Below are 26,795 nucleotides of genomic sequence, written 5' to 3' on the forward strand. Positions count from 1 at the left end.
TGAAACACATCCCGAGAAAATATCGACCCACTCTCAGAATGAATCGGGAACAAGCATCTAACAGAAAGGAACACACATCAATATTGAGACTTCAGCTAATACAACAAGATCGAGGGACCGTGCATCCAAGCTTTGCAAGAAAGAACAATGTGCTATGGAAAGCCACCAAATAGGCTGTCAGTCCTGTCCGTTGCACATGGAACCAACTAAAAGGAAGTAGTATGTGCAAATTGACTCCCAAGCTGGCTCCATATCCCCCCTCTGAAGGGAGCACACCCGAACCATGGATATCTGCCACAACGCTCCAACAGTCTCTATTGGTGTATTTGGGTCACCAACGTAGGTGAATCCGAAAAAAAAAGAAATACCTGTGAAACCTAAAGCCAAATCTGGGAGAAGCAAGAAGATCGTCTCCCCATTGTAAAGAAATGCTCGCGCTAACTGTAACTGGTTCCTAGTCTAAGAAGGACCACTATCCACCTGTACGAAGCAACGTGCGAGTCTAAGGATAAGGGAAGTAGGTGTGTCTTGAGTGGTACAGTTCCAAGGGCCAGTTTGGAAGACAAGGCACAATAACTACTGAACGGATGCACTGGGAAAAGCAACTGTCCCACCACAAATCCGAAAGACGAAGCAACCACAGAGATGAGCATCCGCCAAGATACTAACCACACTGCAGCCTAAAGCACACAATCCAAAGCCACAAAAAATAGGCAAGGATACCAAGGACTAGATAAAACCGTACATGGCACTCCGCTTAATGGAGCACTGGTAGTTGGCTGAAGATAATAACCTAGAAGCCCCCCTTTGAAAGAGAGGTATCTTCAAAAGTACGCTCTAAGGTAACAACGGACTCAACCCAAGTCGGAACACTGTCATTGAAAGCTCTTGAGCTAAAGCGGAGAGGTTCCCTCAAGATAAAGGGCCCCCTTTCCGCTCAATTCTGGGAAAAGAGAATAAGTACCACCAAAAAGAAATTTGAGACAAACTGGAGTAAAATTGCTTTCTGTGTAATTGAATAGCAAACCTGAATCTCCTAGAGCTCGAGATTCAAAGAGAATTATACCATTGGTAAACTCGGACTGCTAAGAATAGAAAGACCTGAAAGGTCGTCACTTGAGGATCTTGCTTGCCAAAGAAGCTGTGGTGGTAAAAAAGGACCTAGCTACCAAATGTCAGCCACTCCTCTGCATGTGCCAAGATCAAACCTATAGGTACAATTGAATACAATATGCCAAACTCCATACAGACTCGGAAGAGCACATATACTCCCGCTGTTATACTCGGAAGAGCACATTTATTCCCATTGTTGTAATTTGCTTCCTTAAAAATCTTCGCCAAAACTATCCTTTGTACTTGTGCTGAAGAGAATATACCCACAATTGAATTGTGAAAGTTGGGGCTGATCTGAAAAATGCCAGAGAGCTGGGCAAAACCGCCAGTGCAAAAATCTGCTAGTCGTGCCAGCTGTGGCTAGATTTGCACTCGAGGGGCTGCCCCCAAGGTTGGAGCTCTCCAAAGGGATGTACGAGAGAAGCATCCAAATGTTTCTGATTGCAGAAGTAGGAACAGCACGTGCAAACCTATCATCCAAAGGATCTCGACAACCTGGCGGTGATAATCAAGAATACTGCCCCAAAAGAGATCACAAACCTGGCCCACCAACAGTACTGACAAGCTCACAAAAGGGCAAAGGAATAACCAATTTGTAGGGCCACACTACCATCGGTAAAGAGAGAACATGGAGATAGGAGTAGTCCACACTCCAACAAGACCTCCTCGAACTGTTGTCATTGTTGGCTAAGCATTTGGCAACACCTGCTCCATCTCTAAACCTCATCCAAGGAAGTCGGATGATCAAACAAGAAGTGGTTATGGAGATGGAAGTATCCCCCTCTGCCGGTCAAAACCAATTCTGACACATGCAGTGGATTATGCACTTGATCTTTTGCATACCGGATGAACAAGAGTTAACTGAAGCCAAAATTGGAGCTTCCATCCTTGAATGGAAAAGAAAAAAATCAAAGAACATCCTCTGCTTCTAGAAGGATAGAGATCCCCCTCTATCATCCATAATCCACAATCTGGTACCAAAGTGCAATTGAATCATCAACCTGCTACCCATTGGATAGGTAGCTCCATCGACAATTCCAAGAAAGATGTGCATTTGCAAAAGGCACAACAAATCTGCCAATCCATCTCCTTGAAGAAACACAGCCATAGAAACTTGCTCCAGAAGTGTTGAAGAAGATCCTACTGCTGTCCGAACACTTCTCTCGGAAAACGAAGGCTCGAATGAAGCGGCTCCTCCTCTGGATCCAAAGGCTGCATGCATGCTCCCTTGGCGGGAAGGCATGGCAACATAACTCCATATGGGAAGAACCCGGAACAATCGAGCAATGCTACACATCTTGAAACCTCCATTGAGTTCCCCTCGGTGAAGAGAGATTGAGTAAACAACGATAAAGACGGGGAAGTCGTAGACGAGGATCCATAGTCTCCACATACCCAAATCAACCCCAAACTAGATAAAAACTAAGAAATAATAGCAAGCTTCTTCTCTCTCAATCAAGTTCAAAATGGCACGAATGTGCCAAGTCCAAGCATCATCCAAGGTGGCCGAGTTACCTAGGGCTCTCATACCATGTCAAAGGTGGCAGTGGAAGATGCAATAAAGACAACTGGCTCTCGATCCAATGGACACCTCGACTCCGATCCAGAACACTTGCAATGCCACATACATGAACAAGGCACCCGTGGAGAAGAGAGATCATTGAGGTAGAAAGAGACATGACATTTCAGAATGAGGAAAGCGAGAGGGAGAGAGATCTGGGAAAGGCTCTCCATGCTGATAACAATTGCTCATGCAAGTGACCAAGGGTGGTTTGGCATAGATTTTACATGCTTTGATGGATAGACCTGAGGTACATGCACAACTGCAACTGCTTCTGACACTGCCAATCATATAGAGTTTACTTCTTTATGTGGGGACGTTCTCTTTTGCACAAGGTAGGTGAGTTGGCGTTGTTCCTCGACGGATTTTATATAGAGCGCAAGGTCTCTTCCAAGAGGCAATGCCATGAGAGGCGATGGATCTTATAAATGTATGCCATCGCGGGTCAAACATGTTCAGTGTCAGAGTTATGCCACCTTGAAGATGCTTCACATGTTCTATCTTGCGATGCTTTGATTGAGTGCCCTATGGAGATGGGTCATGAGATGTATGCCTCTGTTGATTTCATGTATGCGCTTGTGGATTGGTTGCATCATGACATGGGCTCTTCCTCTTCATATTATATATATGCATGCTTGTTAGTGATTGTTTGATACTGAGGGCTTGTCCGTTGATGTGCTGCCTGTGGTATCTTGGTTTTATGCGGCTGTGGTGGCGAGGCCTCTCGCTTGCACTTTGGATAGTGTGTGTGTGGAATTCTCTTGCGTATCATGGATCTGCATTTTTTTACTTGGAATGCTAATCATAGTCATCCAGAGTAAGGGGTTGTAGGAAGCTTCTGCATAGGAAGGATCTGCAAAGACATGTAGTTGGATATGATTGGTAGGCCTCGGTCCACCCCTCGAGTTTTGTTTACCATGGCCTTGTGTGAGCAGAATGTGTGGGAGAGATTCCTTTTAGCTATACATGTAGTGGACGCTTGGCACATTCCATCCTTTGGTCATTGGCTTGACTCTCAGGTTTTCTTGGGGATTATGCAGAGAGGAAGGACGTCTGCTCGAGTGGCTGGATAGAATCTATGTTGGTGCATGGGCTGCGTCCCTTGGAGGTTCCATTGTCACAAACTGCTGATGTGTCAAGCCACTGAAGATCAGAGCCAACATGCAGATCCCGGCTGAGGAACGTAAACCCTAGAAGCAGCAAAAGAAGTTTTACCAACTTGCAAAGTCTTACCGAGTGGCATATCTTTAAAGAAGAGTTCCCACCAACTTATGGGACCCCGTCTGATGGGGCCCAAGTGACCTAAATAAAGCAAGACCCACACCAAAATCCCTTGCGTAAAGGCTTGATGACGTGGCAAACCTGTACGGAATTCCGCATATTGCGCTGACAGTGCCACGTGGCAGCACGTATGGACTTCCACATTTTGCGCTACTACTGATGATGTGGCATGTGTACGGATTTCCGCGTTTTTAGCTGCACCCGCTTTTTGGGCTTGATGCTTTTGAGTTTGTAGCTTTTCATGTAACCGCTTTCCATGGCCAAGGGCTTTTAAACATGAGCCAAGGGCTCATTCTCTGGCATGTTTCTTAATGAAGGTGCAGAGTCTGGAGTACCGGCGTTGTACTGAGTTCAAGCAATATAAAGAAATACCGAAAAGGGCCTTTGGGGCCAACTCTCTCTTGGGGTGGAACTTTGCCACTCCTCGTCTCGTGTCGTCTCTCTTTTAGTTCGGCTGTTATTTGAAGTGCTTAAAGTTGCTCAGTTTGTTCTTTTCCTTTGGCACGTGGTGCCTGTCCCCGTGACACCATTACTATTTGGCAGGCACTACTCTTTTTAATCACTTTCCAATCTAGTTGTGCATTACCCTTGAGACCCCTTTCATACTTCTGATAGCTCTTAGAGAGGATGTTGCATTCGAGATAGTCTGCTTTTTGATGAGGGTCTTACAAGAGATTCAACAGATTTGGCCAATGGATGTGCACAATTTTTGATCTCTAGCAGACCTACTGGCTTCGTGCATTTTGAGTGTAGTAGTGTTTATAGAGGGATTGCCTTGATTTCTTGCAGAGAGTTTCGACACAAACAACAGTCACTTCACGTGCCTTTCAAAAAATCTTATATGAGTACCTCAGGACACATAATTTGTAGGCAGATAGGCAGAGCTGTTGGCGGAGCTACATTCAATTCAAGAGGTGAGTCTGAGTTTTCCAATCATGTAGCAGTGTCTCATTGGATATCCAAAGCAGATAGGATGAAAAAGGATTTCTTTGCGACGTACAAAGAGATCCTACTGGTCTCTCATCTTGTGCTCGGCTGCATAGTCATATGCAAGATTAGTGGTTTCTCTGTGCTCGTCATCGACTTGTCTTGCGGTTTTGAAGGTTTATATGCAACTCTATTGATTGGTTTTCATCATCAGTTTGTCTTGCTCTGTTGAAGATTCTTATGCAAGCTATGGGTGGACACTTCGAGTGCTCATCGATTATCTCGGTTTTTGAAGATTTTTATGCAAGATTTGATGGTGCTTGTCTCTTTGCAACAGTTTGGTTTGGTCTTCAACATCTTTAGTATGGCCTGTGCTTCTTGGTGTGGATGCATGGTAAGAGTGCATTGAATAAATTGTTTTTGATGAAAAGAGTATGCGATGAACATGAAAGAAGGTAGTAGTGTCAGTTCACACCTAAACAAGTTTAATAGTGTGTTTACTCAATTGACATCAAAGGTGCTTAATTTCGATGATGAAATGAAAGCCACTTTCTTGCTACGTTCTTTGCTTGCATCATGGGATACATTTAACACTGCCATTAGTTGCAATTGCAAGATCTGGAAATGAAAATTTGATTCCTTCTCGCACTCCAAAAAGGGCCGCACAATCCAAGTCGTTCACCAAAATCTGCAAAAGGGAGCCCCGGAGTTCTTTGCTTCCAAGTCATAAAGACTGTCGACTTTCTCCCTCTCAACTGCCCTATACCACCCACCACTTTGTCACAACATTTTAAAACGCTCGGTCACAAGGTGGGGAGGGCCGTCGGCATTGCTGCAAAAAAAAAGTAGGGGACGGGGGGGGGCCGTCAACGGCTGCTGGAGACAACGCAGGGGTGGGGGGAGAGGGGTGTCGCCTTGCTCCCATCGCCAAGGGACACTTTGTTGCCGTCGTCGACGAGCGTTTTAAAACACTGGGTGCAACGTCTACAATTTTGGCAGTGGCTAGGTAGCAACGGGAAAAAAAGGGCACAAACGCCGCTGCAAGAAGGGGGAGAGAGAAGCACCATGGGCGGGGGGGAGGGGATATAGCGTGTTCTCTTCTTGACTTGTCAACGATGCCGGTTTCTCCTCCAAGGTTCTGATACCATGTCAAAGTTGACGATGCGGAAGCGCCTGAATCAAGGAGGGTGTTATGTCCCGCTCACAGGAGAGGGGATCTAGCCCAGATGCCGTCAGGATGGGCGTCCAGTGTCCGGGCGGACGTAGTGTGAACCCGGCCAGTATGGCCGGCCATTATTATAAAAGGGAGGCCAAGGCCTCATTTGCAGTTATCGACCCCCACTGACAGAGTGCCAGTGGGTAGCCCGCGAGGCTAGGAGTGCGCGAGGTCACCTCGAGGAGGTGAGGCCGAGTGGCATGGGACGCTCGGTTTTACAGGTGCACGCCTACGTCCTCGGACGTTGGCCCCAGCACGAGGGAGCTGCCGGATGGTGGTTCGTCCTACGCGTGTCTGTAGGCGGTCCGTGAAGCCGGGAGATCCTCTCTCCTCGTTCGTTTCATGGTATCAGAGCCGGCTTGGCTGCACGAGGGTCTGTGTGCACACCTACGGATAGGTTCGAGTCGGATAATTACCATTTCATGCAATTTTTGATGAATTAACTGTTTACCCCGATTGTTTTCATCTCTTGAGCATGTTTGCAGGTGAAATTTAACAGACTGCTTGCTGATTTTTGATAAAATTCAGCGATTTAAAAGGGGGGAAGTGCTGAAAATCAGAAGAATTTTTATTGAATTTACTAGTTTTCGATGAAAATCAATGTATTTATCCTTAATTTACTGGTTTTATATTAAAATTCAGCATATTGTAACTCTTTCAATCTCTCTGTAACCTCATTCTCTGTGTGAAGCGCAGAGAGAGAGAGAGAGAGAGAGAGAGAGAGAGAGAGAGAGAGAGAGAGAGAGAGAGAGAGAGTTACCGCTCTCCTGTAGGGTCTGCAGGGAAGCCTGAGGAAAGGGCTAGGAGAGGGAGTAGCGCAAAGTTTTATGCTGGGTTTTTTTTCCAATGTGGACAGCGCTGGCATCTGACTTGGGCTGCGCAGCGTGTGTTGGGCACGGAGGGGCACACGCTTGTTTCCTTTGGCGCCTCTCTCTCCACGTGTCCCTACGCGGCAGCAAGTGGGTGATTTTTTTGAACGCAACAGGCTCACGTTGGTCTTCTCACACTACCAAGTTCTTTTTTTTAATCAATTGACCCTTTTTTATTAAGGGTGCCCAGGACACTTTGTCTTTTTAAAAAAAAGGGTCCGAAACCTGTAAGTTATTAAAGAAATCACTTACAGAGACTTGTAGAAACTCACAAAGAACTCAATTTAGGCTCTCCTGCTCCTCTCGAATGCCTACTCTCTCTCACCTGCTCGCGCTCCCGCCATCCCCTGCTCGCCTTTAGACGCTCACGACGACGCGTGGAGCTCCTTGAACTTCAACTTTTCACGACCGAAAAGTGCAGAAAAGGCCCGATTTTGCGTAAAAATTCCAATTTTTCACGCACTTCGCCATCTCTAGCTCAGATGTGCAGCGTGACAACGCTCCAGGTAATATCCAAATTCCATTCACGCATGCTCTATATACATTGATTACAAGTACTTTCCAGAGTTTCGACCAGCGTGTTACCACTCTAGAAAATGCGAACGTTCAGACGAACATTCGCTTGGCCTCTTTCGAAGGGGTTGTGCAGGGGCTCAGTTCCTGACTCTCTACTCTCGAAAATATGGCTCAGTCGACGACTGCGCGTATTTCCGAGGGCGAAACCCATCTCCAGCAATTGCGGACGCAGATTGCTGCTTTTGGGCGTTCACAGGGTGGTCCGACTGCCACGATTCCGTACAGAACTACAAATTTCTCAGGGGAAGAGAAGGAGTGTATAGAACTGGCCGTAAACAATTGGCTGCACCAGTGGACCACATACTTTGATCTCCATGGGGAGCATGATGAACGGAGGATTCAAACGATTCCTCTCTATCTGCGCAGTAAGGCGCTTACGTTGTGGCATGATATGACAGAGAAGCCTACGGCGTGGGCTGACTTTTGTGTGAAATTCAAGAGGGATTTCACCAAAATGGACCCTTTGAAAGCTTATGCCAAATTGCAGAGTCTTTCGATGAAAACTCTGTCTTTTGATAAGTATACGACAGCTTTCAAGGAGGCGCTCACCTTCTGCAAGGTGGATTCTACGCACGTTGTGCACATGTATCTGTTGGGATTGCATGAGGATTACCGTTGGGCCTTAATTAAGGATAAAGCCCCGACTGATGCAGTGGCAAAGGCCAAGACGTTCCGTTTGATAAATGGAGCAAACTATGAGAATAAAAGAACTGCAGACCATCAATCCGGTGAGGGTGCTTCGAGGAAGCAACCCAGATTCTAGCATAAGTCCAAATCACCGTCGAGATCTTCTCAGGAGAAGAAGAAAGCCAGAAATGCTTCAGTTGGTGATGCAGTGAAGAAGGGGGTTTGTTTCGGATGTGGCCAGACGGGTCACCAAATCAAGGATTGCCCTAAGAAGAAGAAGACACAGAAACCGCAGGGTCGTCCTTCGGTTCAGATCCACGAGATCTCAGGTAACTCTGATATCATTCAAATTGAAATCCATCATTTAGCGCACAGTTCATGCACTAATTGTACTTTTAGCACCAAAGTGTTTGGTAAGCACGATCTTCTCCGTTTCTCCGGGAAGATCAATGGTCACAACGTGACCGTACTCCTTGATTATGGAAGCTCACACAATTTTGTGGATGCAAAATTGGTGCAGAAACTGAGCCTACGGACGCGGGACAGTGACCATGAGTATCGCGTGAAGATGGCTCGTGGCGTGGATACGGATGTATGGAATCGGATGGTTCCAGACTCGTCGCTCGAGCTGGCTGATTACAAAGAGAACCTGGATTTCCACATCATGCGCCTGGACAGAGCAGATGTTATTTTAGGAATTCCACGGTTTTATGATAAACAAAACTCATTGTATATAGACTATGCACATCACTCTCTTGTTTTTGTTAAGCAGAACATGCCTCATGTATCTGTGTCGCTTTGTAATCAGAAGTCTATAAATAATGGTTTTGCAATACCAGTTGTTACTGCTTTGGAAATATATAAAGAAATAAAGTCTTCTGATGTTGACTTTTATCAATGTGTACCATCTGCTTGGTTTGATTCATTAGTGCTTAGTACTTCTGTCACTGAATTTCATAAAAATGTTTCATGTTCTTCTGTTGAACTTGGGGATTCCGATGAATCCAACCTTATCCGAGGAATCATGACTGATTTCGAGGATGTTTTTCCTGATGATCTACCTCCTGGCTTGCCGCCTTCGAGAGGAGTAGATCATGGCATTGAGTTGGTGGCTGGTAGCCAACCTTTCTCGAAGCAACCCTATCGGTTTAGTAAAACAAAAGAGGACGAGATTCAGCGGCAGCTGAAAGATTATCTCGATAGGGGTTTTGTTCGACCAAGTCCGTCCCTGTGGGGAGCGCTAGTGTTACTTTCTCGAAAGAAGGATAACACTATGCGCTTCTGCGTGGATTACAAGGGGTTGAATAAGTTCATTGTTAAGAACAAGTATCCGCTCCCGCGCATGACGATCTGATAGATCGGCTCCATGGAGCGTTGTATTTTACGAAGATAGACCTGCGATCAGGCTATCATCAGATACGGATCAAACTGGAAGATATTCCTAAGACAGGCTTCCATACGCGTTATGGTCACTACGAGTTTTTCGTCTTGCCTTTTGGTTTGACCAATGCTCTAGTTACGTTTCAGCAGATGATGAATGATCTGCTGAGACCATTTTTAGGCAACTTCGTTGTATTTCTCGATGATATCTTGATCTACAGCCGAAGTTTGCCTGAGCACCTAGCGCATATACGTGCTGTTCTCGAAGTACTGAGAACTGAGAAGCTTTATGCTAAGGCTTCTAAGTGTGAATTCTTTAAGAAAGAGCTTCTGTACTTGGGTCATATCATTACTCGCGATGGAATTCGTATTGACCCTGAAAAATTGGATAAAGTGCGAAATTGGCCCATTCTGAAGAATGTACGCCAAGTAAAGTCTTTTTTAGGCTTTACTGGATTCTTTCGCAAGTTTATCAAGGATTACTCTAAAGTTGCTGCTCTGCTTATGCAACTTTTAAAAGGAGGGGTGAAAGGGCCAAAGAGTTCGGGTGCTCATCGTAAAGGTAATCCCCCTGTTGTCTGGAATGAGCGTCCCGACGAGAGCTTTTGGACACTAAAGCACTTGGTGACTACTGCGCCAATATTGCACATTGTGGATCCTAGCAAACTGTTTGTGGTTGAAACGGATGCTAGTGATTATGCTATTGGTGCGGCATTATACCAAGATGGACGTCCTGTTGCGTTTGAAAGTAAGAAGCTTTCTTACGTTGAGATGTGTTATCCAACGTATGAGAAGGAGCTTTATGCCGTAGTCCACGCCCTAAGGAAATGGCAGCACTACTTGTATGGCTCTATGTTTATTGCATGGACAGATCATCACTCCTTGCGCTATATCTGTGATCAGGGTGATCTCAGAGGCCGGAAGGCTAGATGGGTTGAGCTTATGCAAGAGTTTGACTTGGAGATCCGTTATAGAAAAGGATCCAGCAATCGAGTTGCCGATGCGCTCAGCAGGATTCCTGAGGTCAATGCCTTGTCTATGGTTGAAATCTCGACGGATTTCTATCTCTCTCTCCGAGGGCTATGTCGTTTGATGGCCATTTTGCAAGATATGGAACGAGGTCGAAGCGGGGCATGACTCGCATACAGACTTGGGTGGTCCGGAGACCCAAGTGAGTCGTGCTGGAGAGACGAGACAGCGACAATATTCCATTAGAGCTGGACTATTGTTCAGAAATGGTAAAGTTTGCGTGCTGGAAATCGGTGAGATTCGACAAAGGATTTTGTGCGAATGCCACGATGTCCCTAGCGCTGGCGCTGGGCACCCAGGCATCCAGAGAACTTTGGCTTTGGTCAAACGATATTTTTATTGGCCAAGAATGCGCTCTTACATAGAGAGCTATGTGAAGAGATGTGCTCAGTGTCAGGTCAATAAGGCAGAGCGCCTTAGGAAAGCTGGCCTGCTACACCCATTGGAAATCCCAGATGCCAAGTGGCAGAGTATTTCCATGGACTTCATCGTTGGTTTGCCAAATACTAGTCGGGGCAATGACACTATTTGGGTTGTGGTTGATAGACTCACAAAAATGGCGAAGTTTATACCAACGAAGTTGACAGTGAAAAGCCATGAGTTGGCGGTTTTATTTGTTGATCAGCTTTATAAGCTGTATGGTCTCCTAGAAGATATAGTCAGTGATCGCGATACTAAGTTCATTGGCGGATTTTGGCGAGATGTGTTTGCTCATCTTCAAACGAAGTTGAGTATGTCGTCTTTTGACCATCCTGAGTCCGACGGACAAACTGAGAGGATGAATCAGACATTAGAGGACATGTTGAGAGCTTATGTCTCTCACAGGCAGTCTGATTGGGAAAGGTATCTTCCACAGTTAGAGTTTGCTTATAATAGTAGCAAGCATTCTGCTATTGGATTTAGCCCATTCATGCTGATGTATGGATTTGAGCCTAAATCCCCAATTGCTATTGGCTTAGAGAAAGTCAAGGAACGCCAAGCTCGCGATTTCTTGTATGACATGCAAGAAATGCTCGAATTGGCTAAGGATAGTATAAGAACGGCTCATGATCGAGTCACTACTTACGCTAATCAAAAGGGGTCTCCAAGGACTCTAGATGTGGGACAATGGGTCTATCTGAAAATACCTAAGGATTCCAAGACTATACGAATAGCAAAGCATTATAAGCTTTCAGCTAGATATTGTGGTCCGTTCTTGATCACAAAGAAAATTGGCTAAGTTGCCTACAAACTCGCTCTTCCTTCGGATGTTAGTTTACATTCAGTGTTTCATGTCAGCCGCCTTAAAGTGAAATTAGGCGAAGCCGATGTTGTTGTGCCTATCGAGGAAAATGTATGGCAAGATATGCAAACTGAGTATATTCCTCGAGAACCAGAAGCAGTTTTAGATCATCGTACCTGTCATTCGCGCCAAAAGGCTTATGACGAGTACTTAATTAAATGGAAGGGTCAATCTGAGAGGTTTGCTACCTAGGAACGTGTTAGAGCTTTGAAGGCTCAATATCCCCACTTCATTGATGAGGACATCAATGGTTCTTAAGGGGGGAGGTATGTTATGTCCCGCTCACAGGAGGGGATCTAGCCTAGATGCCGTCGAGATGGGCGTCCAGTGTCTGGGCGGACATAGTGTGAACCCGGCCAGTGTGGCCGGCCATTATTATAAAAGGGAGGCCAAGGTCTCATTTGCAGTTATCAACCCCCACTGGCAGAGTGCCAATGGGTAGTCCGCGAGGCTAGGAGTGCGCGAGGTCACCTCGAGGAGGTGTGGCCGGGTGGTATGGGACGCTCGGTCCTACAGGTGCACGTCTATGTCCTCGGACGCTGGCCCCAGCACGGGGGAGTTGCCGGATGGTGGCTATGGTCTGGTGGTTCGTCCGATGCGTGTCTGTAGGCGGTCCGTGTAGCTGGGAGATCCTCTCTCCTAGTTCGTTGGAGAGAGAGAGAGAGAGAGAGAGAGAGAGAGAGAGAGAGAGAGAGAGAGATTTTTGAACCAACCAACCTTGCCAATGAATAACTGATAATAATACAATGGGGGCTACGTGTGTTTATATACTCACCTTAGCAAATTAACGTACCCAAGATTTAACAAATAAGTAAAATAAATACCTAAAGCCAAAATAAATATTGGGATCACATTGGGCTATTCACTTGAGATGCCACTAACATTAACATGGCTAGCAAGCGCATTGAGCTAGTCAATCCCTGTAGATGCTCTCACGAAGAGCCTACCTACAGAGCGGTTTGCACATTGCATGGAGATAATGGGTGTAGGTGTCACGTGACACATCCAACCCTATGTGTCCGTGGACAAGCTACCGTATGATCAGGGTTCAGTCAGTCCAGTCAGTCTAGATTTAGAAGTGATCTGGCACTTTTGTGAGTCTATTCGTAGACCGTGCATGCCGAGTCACTTAGTGTAGATGCATATCCTCCGGTAGCACACAGCATGATCATAAGCATTTCCATCAGAATCCATCAGAATCCTTCAGGGGAATTTTCCAGTACATTTAGCCTATTTTACCTATTTTGACATTTTTCACTTATTATTTTTAAGTGACTTTCCAACAAAAGTAGGTAGGGCAATTTTGCTAAGTTTGTATATAAGCAAACTAGAGCTAGCACTATTTGGCAGAAGAGGCAACAGGAGCCAAGCTCAGCAGGCAACTTCTCAACAAGACCTTGGCGGTTTCCCCAACCAAGCAAGAAGAATCAGCCCTAGCATTTTCTCATCAACAGATCACCGCGACGGAAGACCCCGGTGCATAGTGTTTTTGCATCAGCATCCTCGCCAACGAAGCAGCACCCCCTAGCGTTTTTGGAAAACATCAGCTAGCGTTTTTGACAGATCCCATACCTAGCGTTTTTGACATTCCTAGCGCTTGCAGATTCCAGCCTTTGCAAGTTCAGCCCTGGCGATTTGCAGCAATAGAAGACCTTCAAGTTCAGCCATAAGAAGTAGCAGATTCAGCCCGGTAAGAACCTCAGTTTTCAGCCTTAATGAACCTCACTTTTCAGCCCTAAACTTGCAGATTTTCAGCGACAAAGACCCACAGAAAACAACCCCCAAATCAGCGTTTTTGGACAGCAATAGAAAGATTGCAGATTTCAGCCCTTAGGTCGACTTCGTCATCACTGTCGTCGTCGTCGACATAGCCTAGACTTGCATCAGTCACATGCATTCCCATTGTATCAGTTTGTGCAATCAATAGTAGACCACTCTTGCCGACGAGAGTGGAGCCTTCGGAGGAGGGTTTTACAACATCTCTGGTGTCGTATCTCTCTTCTCTCTCTATCTCTCAGTCTCATACACTTGCACGCACAGTGTCCATTCACTTTGTTAGGATCATTGCACTCTCTCATTAAGAACGGAAGGCTCTACCTTCCATAAGAACAAAAGGAACCTTGAGCACAGTTCGGAGCACTCATCTTGAGCAAAGTTCAAACATTCATTCCGTTGCACCTAACAGTAGGATTAAGCCGTAGGATTGCTTCATGATCGTACGAATGTACATACTTACACCTATAGCCACTTGGGCCACATTGGCCTTCAAGTGGGAGATTGTTAGCGTTCACGCCAACTGGCCTGACACCCATCACTGACCGTACTACTAACTTGTTCTCCATTCCTTGGTTATGTAGATTAATAAGTACTAGTGAGGAATTCTAACCCTCAGTGAGAGCTCCACCCAAACTCTTTGCATTCTCCTTCCTCTCACAACACGCCGAGCACTCATGCATCCGTGCACGCAGTATTCGTAGACACTTAAGCAAATAATGGCCTTTCTTCTCACAATGATTGCAATGCCGATCCGCCTTCAAGGCATTCTTTTCAGCATCGCTCTTCTTTAGATTGTTGTTGCTCTTCTTCGTACCCTTTTGCTTGTTGTTGTTGTTGTTGTTGGAAGAACCGGCCAAGGCTTCGGAGCCTGGCCTCTTCTGTGTATTGAACTGCTCTTCTTGGTCCAACACCATTGGAACAATCTCGTCCCAAGAAATAGTATTTAGACAGCCATTAGTAATCAACGGAGAATAGATATTGGTATACTGAGGAGGTAACTGGGCCAAAAGCTGGATGGCCATGTCCTTTGAATGGATAAGCTTTCCCATACGAATTATCTCCTGCTAGAGCTCCTACATCTTTTTGATGTCATCTCTCATGGATGAGTGCTTCGCATCCAGGGTTCTCAACTGCACCTCCAAAGCTATCCACTTTATCAGAGAAACTCAATCATATAAGGATGAAAGCCAATCCTAGATCTACTTCTCTTCCTTCATCAATTTGATGTGATTGCTGACAGATGGTGTACTATTGAGGATAATGAATGATCGGATTCGAGCATTGATACGCTCCCATAGCTTCTTGTCAGAGTTCAGCCATCTCTCTTGATTCGTATAGTCGGTCCCAGTTTCTGCCAAGGATAGATGCTAGGGAATGTGGGCTGTTTTGTGGCTGTGCGCGGCTAGTGTGAGGTAGGTTTCTCATGTCGGGTCGTGTCTGGCCATGTTTAGCCTAGGGTTTTGGCTTGGTTCCATGGCCATTTGTGCTCTTGTAGGTTGGGAATATTATTCCCCAGCCCTACGTTTTGGTGTCCCTTTCCACTCTTTCCCTATTTTTTCCCATTTACCAGGTTGTGGGGGCTGGTGGATAGCTGGACGACCTGGATATGTGTGGGTATATAGGTGTGGGCAATACAGTTGGCATGTGTGCAGAGTTCCTGTGGTGTAGGGCGCCCTCATTGGGCTGCCCTAGGAGGAGTATGGCGGACGTGATGCAGATGATGGGCAGCAAGGACATTCTTCTAGCGTTTTTCCTATATGGAGACGATGTGATCACCAGGATGCAGAGCACCACAACAGAGGTGAAGGCACCGAAGAGGAGGTTCCATGCTCTGTACTCCAGACATGTTTCTCTCCTTCTCCAGATTTGTTCTCAAGTTGGCTTCATTCTTTAGTGGCTTGACACGTCAGCAGTTTGTGACAAGTATCGTCCATTTGGGTCTCCACCCGAGTTTGAATCACTCCGTTTTCAAAGAATGTGTCAAAGGTGCAACGAAAAAGGGTGAATCGAGTGATGATCTCGTCTGCAACCGCGAGCAAACCTCTTCTCGGGACCGGGCAGCCATTGGATCTCATATCTATCGCAATAGATCTCGTCTAGCGCAAACTGCCCATCGTACGGGCACCGCAATCACTTGCACGCACAAACATCGTGTGTAGGGTGTTTACACGTTGAGGAGAGGAGGCGCTAGAGAGAGGATGAGAGATTGTTGTGCAAAAAATGTGAGAGAGAGAGAGAGAGAGAGAGAGAGAGAGAGAGAGAGAGAGAGAGAGAGAGAGAGAGAGAGAGAGAGAGAGAGAGAGAGAGAGAGATGAAATGAAATGAAATGTTATATTAACGTCTTCAAAAGGCCAAAATGACCTATGAGACCAATCTGTAACAAAATGGTGAATCTAATACCATGTTTGGGTACAAAAGAACTAGATACTACTACTAGAATCCTTCCTCATCTGCACTCTGGATATCGAGAGAGTATGGCTCGAATCCTCTGCTGTAGTCTCCATCGATGCTGTGTAGCCCCTCTCCTCAATCGTGGCCGTCTGGATCTCCGTAGCTCCAGTGCTCGGTCAATGAGAGTGCCGGTAGTGGTTGAATGAGGCCGAGCTCTGCAATGATGACTGCTCCTCTGGCTGTTGCATATCTCGTGAAAAGAAATCTGTAATCTGTCTCTGGGATTGTCTCGCTCTATCTCTCCCCAGTAAAGTGTCTCTATATCTGTGTAACTCATGTAGATACAGCCCAAGACATCTCTGATCCTCATAACTCATGACCCTAGAGAAAGGACGGAAAACCTCTTTGAATACGCAATGGAAACAGCCCCGTATATCATAGTACACTGTGCAATGACATATGTAATGTAGCTCTGTCTCTGGCTCTAACTGGCATAAGCGGCATATCCTGCTGTCTGTTGGTATCCCTCTAAATCTACCAGTCTCAATCTCCAGCTGATGTGAGGATGTGTGTATCTGACCAATGGCACACGGCAAACCATGAGACATATGTGTGTCCATGTAGCTGGGTCGAATCACAAACCCATCTCCTGTGAGGTGGAGAAGATGCTCTCTATAGAAAGCCATCTTCGTGCCCAACTCTTGTGGCGGCTCTATCCATGTCCTTCTGGTATCCAGCTAGATCAGGTCCTGACGAATGAGTCTAGTAATCTCCACCCGTGTAAGAGACATCGAGGGTGCCTGAAGAGAGTACTGGAAAGGGGGCAGCCTGTCCATGGTGAAACCATGCGTCTGAAACCATGATGTCATCCGTGCATACCAGCATGAAGTGTCCCCCTGAAGAGCTAACTGTCTGGAAGACTCAAGGGCCAGTCTAGCATATCTATCTCTAGTAGTATCCCACAAGTTGTGCACAAAGGAGGCTGATCTGGTAAGCGCCTCAATTTCCTTAGGAGGGGCAACTAGCTCTGCTCGAATGATAGCGTGGGGTACGGAGGCCTTGGCTTTGATCAGTTGAGAGATCATAGATACCAAGGGCCTCTCCATACCATAGTTACCGGGGAACGCCCCCTAGCCCCCGTTCTGGCGTTCCGGGGGGGCAGTTCCCTTCCCGAACGTTCCGAAACGTCCCGAAACGTTTGACGTTCCGGGTGGCCAGTGCAAACCGGAACGTTCCGAACGCCCCCAAAACGTTCCGGAATGCCCCTGGAACGGCCAACGGCTACAAACAAATTTGGTAAAAATTGAAAAAATTGAAGTAAATGTTTGGGCTTCTTTTTGAAGTGTGCAAGGCCTCAAGGACTCATAAAATGCACCCCCCTCCCCCTTTCTCTCCACAAGCTAATCCTCAAGGCTCAAGCTCTCTCCCTCTCACACTCTCAAGATCTCTCCCTCTCAAGACTCACTCTCTCAAGGCTCAAGGCTTTAAGCCTTCAAGCTCTCTTCCTCTCCCTCCCACTCTCTCAAATCTCTCCCTCTCCCTCTCACTCTCTCGAGTCTCTCTCTCTCTCTCTCTCTCACACACACACACACACACACACACACACATCATCTAGTCATAGCAAGATTGAATGGTCTTCAAAACGAGTTTTTTGTGAGTATTAGAGTCAAAGCACTCTAATACTGTGAGTATTAGAGTCAAAGCACTCTAATACTCCTTGTATTTAAACACAAGAAGCTAAAAAATGCACTATTTGGGTGTTTTTTATACCTCCCGTTCCGCGCCATTCCCGTTCCGAACCCCTAGCCGTTCCCCCGTTCCGCGGGGATCCCGTCGCCGTTCCCGTTCCCGTTCCGCGTTCCGGGTAACTATGCTCCATACGTCTCCAACCATCCTGGCCTACAAAAGGTCCCCATGTTTGCACCCCATACAACATAGCTAAGGCTACTAAGGTATCAAAGAGCCATAACTTTGTCCGAGGTTCCTAGAACTGAACGTGCGAACACATCCTCTCCAAGCCTCCCAAGGCCGCAAAAGCTCTAGTCAATCTAGTCTCTGCTGCTCTCCCCAAAGAAAACCTTGGTCCAGTGAAGACAACCCCAAGGTAAGTGTATGCATTTGTATATTCTACAATCTCTTGACCATATGTAAAAGTCGGTGCTGATCTCCTGATCCACTATGGTGTGGTGTTAAACACCATAACCTTGGTTTTACCAAGGTTTAGAGACAATCCACTATCCTTTGCAAATTTGTGTAATGCATCCAACTGTTGCTGCATACCCTTTGGTGAATCAAAGATGAGAGAGAGAGAGAGAGAGAGAGAGAGAGAGAGAGAGAGAGAGAGAGAGAGAGAGAGAGAGAGAGAGAGAGAGAGAGAGAGAGAGAGAGAAATGAAATGTAATATTAACGTCTTGAAAAGGCCAAAATGAAAGGTATGCCTTGTTCATGTGTTTGGCATTGCAGGTGTTCTAGATCGGAGTCGAGGTACCCATAGGATCATGAGCCAGTTCTTATCTTCATTGAATCTTCCGCTGCCACCTTTGAAAAATTTTCCGAGTGGTGTATTATCTGTTCAGGTTGAAGGATTTCCTCAGTCTCTGCGACTTTTGGAGGATCTTCTTGTACTGGCGCCACTGGAGGAGGTCCAACATATGGTCGGAGGAGACTGACATGAAAAACATTATGGATGCGCCAGTGAGAAGGCAAATCCAATCTGAAAGTCACGTCATTGACTTTATCTGTAATTTTGAAAGGGTCGTAAAATCTATGGGAAAGTTTGACAACTTTCCCTTTTCCGACCCGCTTTTTCAATCTAGCTTTCTCAAACTGAAGCAGGACATATTGTCCTTTTTCTAGATTGAGATTCCTTCTGTGCTTGTCTGCTTTTCTCTTTTGTTGCTCTTGAGTACGAAGAATCGCTTGCTTTACTTGTTGATGGACAATATCAATATTGCGCACAAATTCATCTGCGGCGAAGATGTTTTCTTTGGTAACCATAATAGGAAGTAAGAGTGGCTTCCCATAAATAATTTCGAAGGGAGCTTTACCAGTTGAGGAATGTATGGTATTATTATACACAAACTCAACTATTGGTAAGTATTGTTCCCATTCGGATTGTCGTTCCGAAACATAGCAGTTGAGGAGATCTAAAATAGTGGCATTAGCGATTTCGCTTTGACCATCTGTTTGAGGATGATAAGCTGATGAAAAGTCAAGCTTAGTTCCCAAGTTTTCAAACAATGCCTGCCAAAATAGACTAGTCATGCGGGGATCTCTATCGCTGACAATAGTCTTTGGCAATCCATGGTGTTTAAAAATTTGAGCTAGAAATATTCTAGCCATGTGATCAACTTTGATCGTCTTCTTTACTGGAAGAAAATGTGCTTGCTTATTGAATCTGTCTACTATAGTCCAGATTGCATCATTTCCATTCTTGGATCGAGGAAGATCCGCAATAAAATCCGTGGCAATACTTTCCCATGGCGTGTTAGGCACAGGGAGCGGCTGAAGCTTGCCATAAACTTTATGTCTGTCATATTTTACTTTTTGGCAGACTAAACACTCACGTACATGTTTTTCAATGTCCGCACGGACTGTTGGCCAAAAGAAATACCTTTCGATGGCACTAGTGGTGGAAGCAATTCCCCGATGCCCGGCATAAGGAGAATTATGTGCTTCATCCATCACCTTCTGTCGTAAGGGCTGAGCTATGCATATTACTTGTTGACGATAGAGTGTATTATCCCTAATGGAATAAGGTGGCCTTGAGTGACCAGCTTGAAGATCTGCCCAAATTGTGGCGAAGTCTGGATCTTGAGGATACATCTCGCTGAGAGATTCTAGTTCCTCATGATAAATTGTTGTTAGTGCATTGATCTTTGGACGCCTAGAGAGAGCATCTGCAACTGCATTCTTCGTTCCAGAAGTATGTAAAATCTGAAAATGGAACATTGAAAGAAAGTTGGCCCATCTCATCTGCTTTTCTGATAACTTTCTCTGTGTGAGAAAGTAGCGAAGACTTTGATGATCTGTCTTGATAATAAAATCTGTTCCTAACAGATAGTGTTTCCAAATGGAAAGAGCATGAATTACTGCCATTAACTCTTTCTCGTATATGGAAACATGCAACTCTGCATCTTTAAGGCGCCGACTTTCATAGGCTATCGCGTGACCCTCTTGGTTCAAAACTGCTCCTACATAATCTCCAGATGCATCGCAGTATACCTCGAAAGGTTTGCGAAGATCAGGGACGGTGAGAACAGGTCCGTGACTGAGTAGATACTTAAGCTTTTCGAAAGCTTGTTTTTGTCCAGACCCCCAATGGAATGGAATCCGCTTCTTTGTCAGGTCATGGAGGGGACCTGCTATCGCGGCAAAAGCTCGAATGAAACGCCGATAATAAGAACAGAGGCCAAGGAAACTTCGTACATCATGTACTGTAGTTGGCGTAGGCCATTCTACAAACGCCTGTGAAGCTTCTATATGAGTGGAAGATTCTATCCATCATTCTGTTGAATGTGGCTGGTGCATTAGTGAGTCCAAAAGGCATGTCACGTGACACATCCCAACCCTATGTGTCCGTGGACAAGCTACACCACAGCAGGGCTCAGTCAGTTCAATCAAGTCTAGATTAGCAGTGATCTGGTACTTTTGTGAGTCTATTCGTAGACCGTGCATGCCCAGTCACTTAGCATAGATGCATATCCTCCGGTTGCACACAGCATGATCATCGGAATTCCCATCAGAATCCATTAGCATCAGTTAGGGGAATTTTCCACTGCATTTAGCCTATTTTCCTATTTATTGGGATTTTCACTTATTATTTTTAAGTGACTTTCCAACAAAAGTAGGTAGGGCAATTTTGCTAAGTTAATATATAAGCAAACCAAAGTTCACACTTTCTGGCAGAAGAGGCAGCAGGAGCACCTTGCTCAACAGGCAACTTCTCAGCAAGACCAACCCCTGCGACTACTCTGGCGTTTTCTCCACAGAAGACCTAGCGTTTTTGCATCAGATCAGCCTTGGCGATTTGTGCACAGCAGATCAGCCCCGGCGTCATCACGACACAGCAGATCAGCCTAGCATTTTTGCATTTGCAGAACCCCGGCGACCGAAGGACCAATTTCAGCCCCTGGCGTTTTTGGATTTCAGCAGCAAATTAAGACCGGCATTATTCACCTAAAGTGTAGCAGATTCAGCCCGTAAAGACCATCAGTTTTCAGCCCTAAGAAACCTCAATTTTCAGCCAAGAAAACGTAGCCAAAACAGTCATTTTCAGCCACCGAAACAGTCCCGAAATTCAGCGATTAGAAGATCTCAGATCTGAGCCATCGTCGTCGTCGTCATCGTCATCGTCGTCGTCATCGGCATAGACCAAGTTGCATAGTCCATTGCATACGCATTGTACACCTTTGTGCAATCAAAGAATAGACCACTCTCGCCGACGACAGTGGGGCCTTCGGAGGAGGGTTTTACAACCTCTCGGGTGTTGTATCTCTTCTCTCTCCTTCTCTCAGTTTCATTCACTTGCACGCACAATATCCACTCACTTTGTTTGTGATCATAGCACTCTCCATAAGACGGAAAGCTCTCTCTTTCCCTAAGAACTAAAAGGAACCTTGAGCAATAAAGATCACTAATCTTGAGAAAATACAACATTCATTCCGCTGCACCTAACAAGGCATCACTAAGAATTCATACAACCCGAAGGTTGTTCTAAATGAAGTCTTATGCACATCCTGAGGAGCTATGCGGATTTGATGATAACCGCTCTTCAAGTCTATACGACTAAAAACACTTGCTCCTTGTAACTTGTCAAGAATGTCGTCAATCCGAGGGATTGGAAATCGATTCTTGATTGTGATCTTGTTTAGAGATCTATAGTCTATGCACATGCGGAATGTGCCGTCCTTTTTTTGTACTAGCAAGACAGGTGAACAATATGGAGAAGTACTAGGCCTTATTAAGCCCTTCTCCAAAAGTTCGTTAACCTGCTTGAGAATTTCCTCTTGCTGCATTAGACTAACTCGATAAGGGGGCTGATTTGGAGGAGAACTTCCTGGGATCAAATCAATTGTATGATCCTCAGGTCGCGAAGGTGGGAGTTCGTTTGGAAGTTCATCTGCAAAACAATCTTTATAACTTTCTAATAACTTAAGTCTTTTTTGCTCTAAAGAGGAAGAAAGTTGTGAAACAGACACATCTCTCTCTCTTGCAAAAATCAAGTACGTTGAAACACACTTTTTCATTTCTTTCTTGATGGCAATGTGATTGGCGATAGGAATACGCCAATCATGCATCTGCAAGTACAAGATACTCCTTTCCTTTATGAGCAAAGGATAAGGTTTTCTGAACATAGTCAGGAATGGGATGCATCTTGTAGTGCCAAGGCATTCCCAAGATAACATCGCATCCTTCAAGTGAAGCTAGTAAGAAAGACTCTTGATCCTTGTAGTCGTCGACCTTTAGATTCAACTTCCCTATGATTAGAGTAGTTTTGCCCTTTGAAAGCAGATCGTGCTTGAATAGAAACTCCAAAACGATTGGGCTGCAAGTTTAGGTCATCAGCTATCTTGGTAGAGATGAAGTTGTCTATACTGCCAGGGTCAAACAAAATGAGAGCGCATTGGTTGTTGATGCTACCCCATGCTTTAAGAAGAGCTCTTTCTTTTCCATCCTTGGTTGTATTTCCATGTACATCTGGGACTGCATTGGAAGAGGGTGGTTGCGGAGGTTTGGTAGGACAATCACCCTTCATATGACCAACTTGTCCGCACCTGAAGCATCTTCCTTCACTAATTTAGGTTCGCAACTCAGCAGGAGAGAGATATCTCCCTTTCTTGGGCTGATTTGGCTTTGCTTCTGCTTCGGAGGCGGTTCTTTTCTTCTTTTGCGAAGAAGAAGTAGAGGTAGGCTGCTCATGGAGAGCCTTCTTCTTGGCATGGTAAGTGCTTTGCTCCATCTTCCTGGGAGTACCCTTGTCATGTATTCCATCAACTATGCGGGCTGATTCCATAAGTATCTGCAAGTTACCTCGAGGGTAAAGCTTCATAGCCTTTTGCAAGGCTTCATGCAAACTTGCTTCAAACTTGCGCATCTTTTCCGAATCGTCAATCTTCTTGAATGGAGTGACTTTCAAGAGAACGTCCCAAAGCCTATCCACATAGCATGGAACAATTTCGTTCTCCGACTGTGAATGTCGATCCCATTCTTTCTTTACCTCTTTCTCATAGTCTGGAGGAAGGAACTGTGCGTAGAACTCCTTCTTGGAAGCAATCCAATCTTGGGGTTTACGATCTTCCAGGATAAGGGTTAACCACCAACTGTTGGCGGTGCCTTTCAGGTACATACTTATTATTCTCCTCTCCGGCGAGAAATTCGCGGCATGCTTGCTGCTCTGTCTCCTGTTCCTCCTTTGATGAAGACTCCCGTTGTTTGGATTGGAATCTTGCCGATGTCAACTTGGAATGCATTTCAGCCGGTAGTGTCTACGCTCTCCTCCAATCTGATGCGTGGATTGCGCGTCATGGTAATCAGTTGTGGCCACCCTCCTAGTCATCCCTATGGTGGAGGTGCACATTGTCTTCCATTTGGCAGAGTCGTCTCCCTTTGAAGGAACATATTTTCTTGTGGCGCTGTTTGGTGGGAGCTTTACTTGTGGGTAGCACATTGCATACTCCGCATATTGCGTCTTCTTGTTGCTTCAGATGTCGTGCAGCGGAGGAGACTGTGCCACACTTATTGTGGGATTTTCGTTGCTCCATATCCTTTCGACAGGTGTCGGCTGCTCTTTGGCTCTGTTTCCCTTCCGCCACTTTTCACAGCCGGTTTTGGCTTTTTGGGACGCTTCAGTCTCGCAGTCTCAGTTTGCAGTCTTTTTTGCTTGGGTCAGATTATGGGTCCTGTGGGCCATCTGGCACCATTGCAACTTCTTGATGTTTCAAGGCATTGACGTTGCCCTATTTCCCTATTTTAAACTGTCGCTTGGCCAAGCGCTGCATTTCGCTTATAAGGCTGGTGATATTACTCTTGATGAATACAGGATTTACTTTGATTGTTTCTAGCCCTCGGAGCATCATACAGCTTCGCTTTTTGTACCTCTTCTTTTCTGTGGGTTTTCCTCGATTTGAGGTTTCCCACTTCTAAATTAATCAAATCTGATTTACAAAAAAAAAAGTGTGTGGGTGTCAAAGAAGGCAGGTGTCTGTGAGTCAAATAATATGGGTGGAAGCAGCAGGACTAGGAGGCAGCGGGCTGGGTGGGTAGGTATGTGGCAGCGAAAGCAGCAAGGCTGAAGCACATGCTGGAAGTAAGCGGGCAGGTGGGCAAGCTAAGAGCCATACTGATGAGAAAGAATTCACCATTAATGCGAAGTCACATCCGCTAAGGCAAGTTTAGAAAAGGGTCTTTGATTGTGTGATTGCTTGATTCTGTCTAGTCTTTCAATTCCGCTACATCTGACATTGATGGGGTAGGCTATTTGGAACGACAGCCATCGTCTTGACTTCGTAGTGATTATCTTTAGGGTCATTATAGCTATGAGGTTGTGCATATTCGCCATACTTGAAGCATGTCCATCCAATATTTCTTGGCATATTCCTGCCTTTTGGCCACATATGAGCATTATGTAATGGGTGTCGAGATGATGAAATGTTTGATACTTTCACTTTTGCTGATTACTTGTTGTGGTAAATTCTGATGTCCAGATATCGTTGGAGCATTCATGCTATGTACTCAGTTTTTGAATGTTAAGATTGTTAGCCGTCTGTCCTTTAGCAGCATTAAATGCTGCTTTTTCAAGAAGCAAAGCCCGCTGTTTATGTTTTTCATGGTTTTCAGATTTCACTGTGAGTTCTGTACTGGACAAAATCAAGAGAGGAAAGCTGGATCTACGTCCATCTTACCAGGTGGACATGCAATTCTGTACTTGTCTGATTTTATGTTTTGGAAAGCCAGGCTTAGTGGGCTGCAGTCAAATTTTTCATGGGCTTGCTGTATTTTTCAGCGGGAATATGTCTGGGACAAAAAAACAGCAAGCAAGCTTATCGAATCACTGCTATTAAACATTCCTTTACCAACCATGTTTTTCCATGAAAAGAGCCAGTAAGCTGTTTTTAAATTAAATTTTGCATATTTTGCTAGCTTGTAGGTAGTTTTTTCTTTTTTAGAGCTAGGACACTTGTAGAGCTAGGACACAGCTCCCCCCCCCCCCCCCCCCCCCCCCCCCCCCCCCCCGCACACCCCCCCCCAACAAACAACCCAAGTAGAGTGGATCTGTGTGCATTGATTGGGACTCGCTTTTCTTGTTTCAGGGGCCTATTGGAGGTTGTCGATGGCAAGCAGCGTCTGACAAGCATATGGTGAATAGCTTTCCCTTTTACAAAAGAAGCGTGCTACAATTGAGAACAGTTACATTAATTTACGTAGAGTAACCAAATTTTGATGCATGTCAGCTTGCACTCAAACAGGGACAGTATTTCAAACTTTACCTTTTTATACGTATTCAAGGTAGATTGAGGGGTATATTAGAACTTCGGACACACGAGCATTCAAAGTTACTACAGGCCAAAAAAACCGAAGGTTATCTACTGGGTTGGGACACAGCTTGCTGGGCAGGCTCGTTTCAAAGCTAGCTGTTTCTTAGATACAGTTGAGCCAATTTTCTGCTCGATGGTAGTGCCCATATGTTTCCACAAGCTCAAGGTGACCCTTCTATTGCAGAAACCGTGCTTTCCAGTGTAAATGACATTTTAATATTTGTCCCTTTCTTGATTAATGTCTCTAGGACCTTGGGCACTTGTAATGCCTTAGGCACCTGCAAGTGCGTGATCTATGTTTTAGGGGATGAAGTAAGTCTACCAACTTCCTCAATGTGACCTGAAATGTTTGAAGAGTGAACTACCAGGTACCACTAGATATTGTGCGCCATGCTGCAGCAGCAGTAGGAAAAGCCCAAAACATCTCTGATCAGTGTAATTCATCACCCTAGACAAGGGCTCAAAGCCATCTGAGAAGAGACAATGAAAACGTCCTCTAATCTCATAATACACTGGACATCGGCAGATATAGTGTTCCTCCGTCTTTGACTTAATGTCACATAGCTCGCATATCCGCTCCTCTGCGGGTGTTAAAAGTATATCTCCCTGTATCTATGTGTAGCTGATGAGAGGAAGTGCAAAGCTGACCTATCATGCATCGGAGCCCATGCGAGAGGTGTGAGTCCATGTATCTCGGCCGCGCAACGAAACCATCTACGGAAGTGTGAAGAAAGTGCTCTCTATAAAAAGCCATTTTCTTTCCCAACTCTTGAGGAGGGCTCAGCCGGGTCCTGTGTATAGAGGTGTGTAAAACCTTGTCTGACTATCCTGCTGATTTCCGGGCGAGTCAGTGAGAGCGACGGTGCATCCAAGGAGTAGTGCAAAGGTGGCAATCTGTCCATCGTGAAACCATGTAACTGAAACCACGTTGACATCTGCGCATACCAACATCTGGAGTCGCCCCCCAAAGCTAGTTGGCGGGATGATTTGAGGCCAATCTAGCGTAGCGATGAGATGGCAGGTCCCACAAGCCATGCACATATATAACTGACCTAGTAAGTGCCTCAACCACCATCGGAGTAGCTGCCAATTCTGCTCTAACAATCTCATGGGGTATTGCTGCCTTGCATCAGATCAGCTTGGAGATCATAGTGACAAGTGATTTCTCCATCGCCCTCCACTTGTTAGAAGTTTCTCTGGACCGCATGCGGTGGTCAAGACTAGGTCCCCA

At 45.6% G+C, this 26,795-nt stretch overlaps 1 protein-coding gene across 1 annotated transcript in view; it reads left to right on the forward strand.

The window, feature by feature from the left end:
• The window catches only part of LOC147426784 (uncharacterized), a 192,615-nt gene that overhangs the window by 10,184 nt on the left and 155,636 nt on the right, over positions 1-26,795 (forward strand). Inside the window, exons 2-4 of the mRNA XM_086498705.1 lie at positions 24,867-24,934; positions 25,033-25,130; positions 25,340-25,387. Of these exons, the coding sequence (XP_086354831.1) occupies positions 24,867-24,934; positions 25,033-25,130; positions 25,340-25,387 (214 nt within the window). The remainder of the gene's footprint in view (positions 1-24,866; positions 24,935-25,032; positions 25,131-25,339; positions 25,388-26,795) is intronic.

The sequence above is a fragment of the Adiantum capillus-veneris genome, chromosome 24 (assembly GCF_014529385.1).
Source record: "Adiantum capillus-veneris isolate H3 chromosome 24, ASM1452938v2, whole genome shotgun sequence".
Classification (NCBI taxonomy): domain Eukaryota; kingdom Viridiplantae; phylum Streptophyta; class Polypodiopsida; order Polypodiales; family Pteridaceae; genus Adiantum; species Adiantum capillus-veneris.